Source organism: Hipposideros armiger, unplaced genomic scaffold (assembly GCF_001890085.2).
Source record: "Hipposideros armiger isolate ML-2016 unplaced genomic scaffold, ASM189008v1 scaffold_662, whole genome shotgun sequence".
Lineage (NCBI taxonomy): Eukaryota > Metazoa > Chordata > Mammalia > Chiroptera > Hipposideridae > Hipposideros > Hipposideros armiger.
In genome coordinates this window covers 319,117-326,431 of record NW_017732012.1, presented here as the reverse complement: position 1 = coordinate 326,431, position 7,315 = coordinate 319,117, and the positions used below count along the sequence as shown (strand labels likewise).

The following is a 7,315-nucleotide window of genomic DNA, read 5'->3' as shown; positions in this document are numbered from 1 at the left end:
TATATATATAATGTTTTTTTCCTATATATGCATACATTTTCACTTAAAGGAAGCACTTTATGACTTCTCTTTGGCATATCTGAATGATCACCATCACTACTCTATGCTTTGGGGCCATTATGAAGTAAAATAAGGATGACTGAACACAAGCACTGGGATGCCATGACAGTCGCTCTGATAACTGCGAAGGTTGCTAAGTGACTAATGGACAGGTAGTGTATGCAGTGTGGAGATGCTGGACAAAGGGATGATTTATGTCCTGGGCGGGACAGAGTGGGATGGCTAGATATTTTATCATGCTACACAGAACAGTAAGCAATTTAAAACTTATGCATTGTTGATTTCTGGAATTTTTTCCATTTAATATTTTTTGGACTATTGGTAACTGAAGTGACAGAAAGCAAAATCATGTATAAGGGGGATATACCGGGTTGCCAAAAAAATGTATACACATGACTTGTATTTGTCTTTTGTTATCAGTATGTATTGAGTATTACAATTTTAATAGTTTTTTTCCTTTCTTAAAATGTGTATACTTTTTTTGGCACCGTGTGTGTGTGTGTGTGTGTGTGTGTGTAAAATACATATATATATATATAATACATATATGCATTTTATATATAAATATATATAACATATATATATTTAAACAGTTTCAACTGGATGATCTACTTCTGAAACAAGAATAAATAATTTAGATTCCAATGATCTTTAACTACCAAGCCTTTAATAATTGTTTTTTTCTTACTAAAATTTGAAGACAAAGTTAGTTGTATAACTTAAATTGTAAATATATGGTGAAATAACATACACTAATATTTTCTAATGTCCTTCAATACTGAAATAAAATTTAGAATAATCAAATCAAAGCTATCTACATGGAAACAATTATGACCAAAAACATCTTCATGTGTCTTTCAGTTTTTTCTCATTGATGTTTATGATTTGAAAAATGGGAATTAGAAAGTTGAAAATATATTTAATGGGTTACTTTTAGGTTGAATGGCTTTTGGCTTAAAGGTGTATTGATTTCAAAACCACAGGTTGTTACTTATGCCTAAGAGAAAGAAACATTTGTAAAGAAAGCCAGTATATTATATTTACTTGTTCAGTTGAATTTTACCATTCAATAATTACACATTAATTGTAATTTAAATGAAATTTAAATGAAATTTGAGGGTCTCTTTATGGCGCTGTGTGCAAGAAACGTGTTTGTAAAAGCTGCCATGTTATATACATACTCTTGAATAACCTTATCTGTATGGTTAGAATATTAGGCAATAAATGGATTGGCTTGAGATTACACTCCGGCCCTGGCTGAGTAATTGGTATAAATTCAGGTGAGATTCCCTTAGTCAATGGGAGAGGATAGAGAAAAGGGAGTTCCTGGGATAAGTGGATTGAATGACAACCTGTTTGGGGCTGAAGGTTAGCATGTCCTTTCCCTAAGCAGCTGAGTAAAGGCCTTTGGCCAGAAAGTCCACATCAGTCTTTTGAACAGGAATAAGTTGTATGACTTGAAAAAGTTTCTTACTCATTGTACAAAACATATTGAAGATACATGCTTAGGCAGGGGGTAAAACAGTATGAAATCAAGAAGGGAAGACAAAATTTCAGGAGCTAGAAAGAAGAGGAATTGACACAGAGCCTGAATTCAGGCAATGTTCAAGGCACTTTCCAAAATCCTCCTCTTTGTCCAACTTTGTACTTGCTCTATATCCCTGTATTTTCTTATAAAACTTACAAATGAAGCAAATGAACCAAAAGGAGAATTCCTTTCTTCTCACAACATTTGCTAGAGAATTGCTTGGTAAATTCTGAGAAGTCCTGAGACTAATAGAAAGAAAAATACACTTCAATCAGTATCGTGAATTATAACATTCAAAACTACTTATTTTTATTTATATCAAAGTGGCAAATGCTTATGAAGTCCTTAAGCAATACATGGGGGGATGGGGGTTGTCACTTTGTGAGGGTGAAAAGGATAACTATTGCATTGTTCTGTACACCTGAAACTAACAATAAAAAAAATTAGAAAACATTTTGGAATAATTAAATAATAAAATTAGAATGTTTTGTTTGAAAAAAAAAAAAAGTCCTTAAGAAGTGCCTGCACACTTTTCTTATGTTGGAGTCGTGGCTGTGTTCATGCTCTTATTCCTCTTCGTTTATACATTTAAGCTGTATCTTCTGTTCTTAGAGATTATTCTTTGTTCAAAATATTTCTTTCTGGAATTTCACAAATACGATACATACTGAAGAAACAGGTCGCATCATTCCAATTTCCCCTCGGATTTGAAGAGTCTCTTATGGTGACGCAGTCTTCCAGTGTAGCTATGTTGTTGGGCTCCCCTACATCCCAGAAGCTGAAGAGAAAGGACACGGGAGATTTTAAATCACTGCTACAAGAGATAAAGTGACCTAATACACTAGGCAAATTACTTTTGTGTTATTTAACTTCACAACAATTTTGTGAGACAGGCATTATACTCTCCATTTGATTGATGAAGAAAAGGAATCTCTGAAAAGCTAAACGATTTGTCTAAGTCACCGAGTTTGTGAATAGTTAAGCTGAAATGGACCGCTCTCCCTTTTGATTCTGTCATGTTTCCTCATGTATTAGACCCAGAATGAGAAGTTATGGGAACGACTAATGTCCTGATGGATTTGTTTCCTTTGTACTCATATCTCGTATCACGTTTCATCCCCTTTATTCTACACAGAGTTTGTATTTACTTACATGCATATTTTAATAGTGTTGTAGTGAAGTAACTTTTTAAAGTATCAGAGCATGTGGACTCTACTCTCAAAGCTGATTGACACCCCCTGGCCTTTAGCTCCTGAAATGCCAAGTGAAGATTAATAATATTGATGTATCTCAGAAAGGAGTAACTTAGGTTAAATGAAATAATGAATGAGATCCAAACTTTGAAAACTCCAAAATGCTGTGCTCTAATGCTGTAAAGCCATTGTTAAGGAGAAAAGAGACATTATCAAAGGGGCTCCCTTTTTCACTCCATAAGAATCTTCTGTCTTTCTCAAATCGCTATTTTTGTCTCAATACTACAGTATAGGGGCATAAGACTCTGAATTTCACTCTTTGCCTCCGCTGCATTTCCAAAGAATTAATCTTCAATTTTCACCTGTTAGCCCTGTATTCTTGAGATAGTCTTAGGAAAGGAGAGCAGTAGATCCACATGTTTCTCTTTTCTCTCTTCTTGCATCAAATATCACTAAGGATAAACCTAAATATATCTCATGGAGCAGAAGGAGCTCCTGAGAACTCCCCTCAACAATGGTCTGACTTTAGGATTTGGGGTAAGTTAAATTCTCCTACAAGAAGGAAATTACCTCAGAGACTCCATGAAAGGTGTGTCATCTACCCATTTCCACTGACCCTCAACCAACTGGTCTGTCAGTCCAATGTAAAACTCTCTCTTTCTAGGTTTCGCATAGAAAAGGAATTCCTATGGAAGATACACAATAAAAAAATTTAGGAGATTAATTATTTCAATTGTGAACAAATGTTGAAGGTAACTGTTATTAAAAGAGATAAAGTAGGATCTGGACTAAAAAATGATAGATAAATGGTGCTGAAATATTAAGATCATGGGGGAATTATCTTCTGATTTTTTTTGTGTGGTAAAAATACACAAAACGTAAAATTAAACCAACAAAAAAAAGCCTTCAACAGCAAAGAAATTTCTCAATAACTCATTCAAAGTTTACAAGTATCTAATGTTATTTCTAGCAAAATCTACTGTATAGATTTGCATAAAACATTATTAATCACAGCTTAAAAGTAATGAAAATATTTGCTTTCCTTCTTTCATACAGGTTTATAAACATAATGGTCATTCTAAAATGGACTCCTAACACTCTTTTTTCATTGCCTTACTAATGAAGGAACTAAATATGGAAATGTCTTTTTTCTTAGGCTCTTCAAGTAATGAAAATAAATTAGAGTAGGTATTGACTTAGGGGAATAGTAGGAATAGAATGCATTTCAGTACATTCATTTAAAAAATATTAATTGTCCAAACACTGTACACATGTACGGAAAAAGGGATAGATCACTGATACTGGAGGAGGCTGTGCTTCAATTACCTGCTCCTCCTGTGTGTTGATAACCACCAGATGAGCTCCCATGCTTGAGCAGTTTTTTAAACTTGCTGTCCAGGACATGGTGTCAGTGGAAAAGAAGTAGCAGCTAGATTGAAAATGTACCCAGTTCAATGGACAGCAATTGTTGACTGCACCTAGGAAGAGATAAGTTTCCATGAGTGTCCCACATGAACTAAATAAGAAAACAGAAGTTCCACCTGGCCCCATGAAGTCCATCATTTGCAATCAACAGCCTTGGAACCCCTTGTTCATGCCACCACCCCCATCTTACTATCTAAGACTTTAGATAACTCCTATGTCAATAAACACAAAAAGCAATTTTCTTGTCCTTTTGAAACACAATTTTTATTTTCTAGATATACCAGTAAATGCAACCATATATACAATCTAATGCTATTGTACTTGTATAGGACCCCATTATATGCATTTAGACTGCCAAGGTCAGAGAAAGTTATGCATTTTATCTGAGTGACCTCTAGGAAACCAACTCTCATGTTGTCCAAATGATGTACCCTCAAGAAACCCTCCAAACTGGCTTTACAGATGGGTTAAATTTATTAGAATTATAGAAGTTAAGACTTTAAAGTTTATTAAAAATACATAGTCCAATCTTTCTCAATTTAATGGTGAGGAAATTATAGCCAAGAGAAAGAAGTCATTTTCTAGTATCATATGGCATTTTTCTAGAACTTAGAACAGGATTATATGCAAGAGCATAGAAAGTGTATTTCTGAAGTTTTTCCAAATTCCTATTCTATCTATATTTTTTCCTTCACTTCATTTTGAAAACAGGTGATGAATGGAAAATAATGTGCACTTGTGGTGATAACCCTTCCACTTCTAGATTTACTGTTCAGACAAATACCTCAAATTTATTCTAAAAGTTTGCTTTAATGTCCCCAAGATATCCTGCCTCAATGCTAACTGCATTTCCAAAGGTCTATTCCTGTCTTCTTAACCAACTCCTCATAATTGTCTTACAGTATAGGCAAGATTTTACATTTTGTTTTTGAAAAACAGGACGTACTCCTACTTTACTTATACCTAAATCAATCTAGAAGCCAGAAAATGTTGATATGTAAATTTTGATGTTCAAATTTGAGAACTATTATACCCAATCCATCATTGTAGCAGGATAATTCCATGAAATTTTCATGTGGCTGGAAATTTTTTTCATCACAGAGTTGAAAGAAGTGATATGTCACTGTAAGGAAACAGGCACAGTTAATGTTTATTGCTCTTTTGATAAAAAATAAATTATTTTTGTATTTATAACAGAAGTGCCAACAATTATGTTATTTTCTTACTATCTACTTCTTCTGCATGGAGAAACACTGAGATTTACTTACTCAACGAAAAAAGAAGGACTTAACATTTCATGATTTTTCTGATTTATGAATAAGAAATGTACTTTATTTCAGGCCCAAAGACCTAGAGAAAACAAATGTGTTTGCATTCTCTTTTATGCCAAGTCTCATATTCTTTACCCTTCCTTCCAAAAAGTGATTTATCATATCTCTGGCTGGGATCTTTTAGAAAGCTTTACACGAATGATAGGGGTACAAAGGGAGGGACTCAAGGCCACCATGGAGATGAAAAATGTCTATCATGAAAAATGTGTCAGAGGTCAATAAAATTTGGTAATAGTTCTATACTAGTTGGGATTTCTGGCTTGAGGAATAATCTGGAGATAAACAGGGGGTGAAAAGTGAAATAGAAATACCCTTTGTGAGAGAAGAGAACACACAGACAGCAAGAAAGAATGTACCCTAAATATTCACCAGGGAGATTAAATTTGACCTTCAGAACTCACCAACACATCTGGTGATAAAACAGGCACTGAGTAGTAGGATGGAGGTCCCAGCAATGATCCATAAGAACACTTGGGAAGAGAAGAACCCTCTCTCTGTAGAAAGACACAAATATGGTCAATCTTCCTTAAGCAAGGTACAAAAAAATTCTTATTTCCTTCCACTTGTATTGTCCATATTGAGTAATTCTCAATCTACAGTATGTATCAGAATTATTTGGAGGGCTTATTAAAACACAGATTATGGGGCCTCATCCCCAGAGTTAAAAGTTTATTTAGAGCTGGTATGGAACAAACAAGTTCCCAGGAGCCGCTGATGCTGCTCATCTAAGAACCAAACTTTTAGAACCACTGGAGTAATCCATTACTAATTTTAAGACCAACTCATGAAGTTGGACAGATGTGCAATTTTTCCTTCCTAAGTCTCCCCAATTTTTTCCCTTCATTCCCTTTCTCCCTCTCACCCTCTCTTTTTCTCGTGTCTTTCCTGCCCTCCTCTTTTTAGCGCCTCATTTTTCCAAGCCCTTTGTAAATCAATCAGATAAAACATTGACAATCATCTAGTAGTTCCTCTCCTTCTTCCCAGTACACATTTCACAGACAAGGAAAGTTAGTTCTAGAGAAGTGAAGTGATTTTCCCAATAGGATTACAGAGAGGGTACAAACAGCAGTCTGGTAGCTCTCTGTGAACTCAAGTCCAGCAATCTTTCCAGTATAACATAGCCTTCTAACCATTCTTTTATTTTCTTCTTTTTCATTCTCTTTCTGTCTCTGACTCTCTTTTACTTTACTGCATACTTTTCTATTTTCCTGTCCTTCAACATATTTATCTCCTCTTCCAAAAGAAACCAAAACAATCTATGAAAGAAAAAGGAGAATTGCAAATTGCAAATTTTACCTGTGCATTGCAAAGCAGATGACTTGGATGAATTCATTCTTTTTCTCTTTCACTTTTTCTCACTCTCTCTTTCCTTCCTCTGTTTCTGAATGTGTTGTTGGTAAGATCCAAGGAAAATGAATCTTGAAAAATGAACACTTTATCTGTATTTTAGGAAGTTCAACCCTAAGACATAGGAATATTAACTTGTTCTGTGGCTGTGTGTTCAAGTCAGGACTTCCTTTCTTGCATAAGGAGGATGAGAGTGTTTACTGGGCAGCAAGCCAGTCTCCTCACTCCAGGCAACAACAAAATGGGGAAATGATGAAATGGTAAGAATCAACAGAAGTAGACTGATGTGGGGAAATACAAGGGACTTCAAAAATATTTTATTTTGGTGGATAAAATTTCTCTGCTTTCTTCCAGGCCTAACTCATCCCCAAATGTTTTCTTGACACTTGTGGGATCTATTTCTGCACTCCCAATCGCACTTTTTTTTTTTT

General features: G+C 34.8%; 1 protein-coding gene across 2 annotated transcripts; it reads right to left on the bottom strand.

The window, feature by feature from the left end:
• Nucleotides 1-2,042: 2,042 nt before the first annotated feature.
• On the bottom strand, nt 2,043-7,061 carry LOC109372743 (C-type lectin domain family 4 member E-like). 2 transcript variants are annotated; one of them, XM_019626170.1, is made up of 6 exons: nt 6,834-7,061; nt 5,939-6,031; nt 5,240-5,329; nt 4,108-4,259; nt 3,352-3,467; nt 2,043-2,366 (listed from the first exon to the last, which is right to left on the bottom strand). In XM_019626170.1, exons 1-6 carry the CDS (start codon nt 6,868-6,870, stop codon nt 2,204-2,206), a joined length of 651 nt encoding a protein of 216 aa, XP_019481715.1. In that variant the 5' UTR covers nt 6,871-7,061; the 3' UTR covers nt 2,043-2,203. The 2 variants fall into 2 exon arrangements, with proteins under 2 accessions (XP_019481715.1, XP_019481716.1); XM_019626171.1 differs by lacking the exon at nt 5,240-5,329.
• Between the last annotated feature and the right edge of the window lie 254 nt (nt 7,062-7,315).

What these genes read in the sequence shown, in the direction of transcription:
- LOC109372743 (XM_019626170.1), bottom strand. Translation starts at nt 6,870, where the DNA reads ATGAATTCATCCAAGTCATCTGCTTTGCAATGCACAG. An exon ending in TTTTATCACCAGATGTGTTG is followed by an intron (nt 5,330 to 5,938) that starts GTGAGTTCTGAA and finishes GTTTCCTTACAG; the next exon opens with TGACATATCACTTCTTTCAA. An exon ending in CTGCTACAATGATGGATTGG is followed by an intron (nt 4,260 to 5,239) that starts GTATAATAGTTC and finishes ATCTCTTCCTAG; the next exon opens with GTGCAGTCAACAATTGCTGT.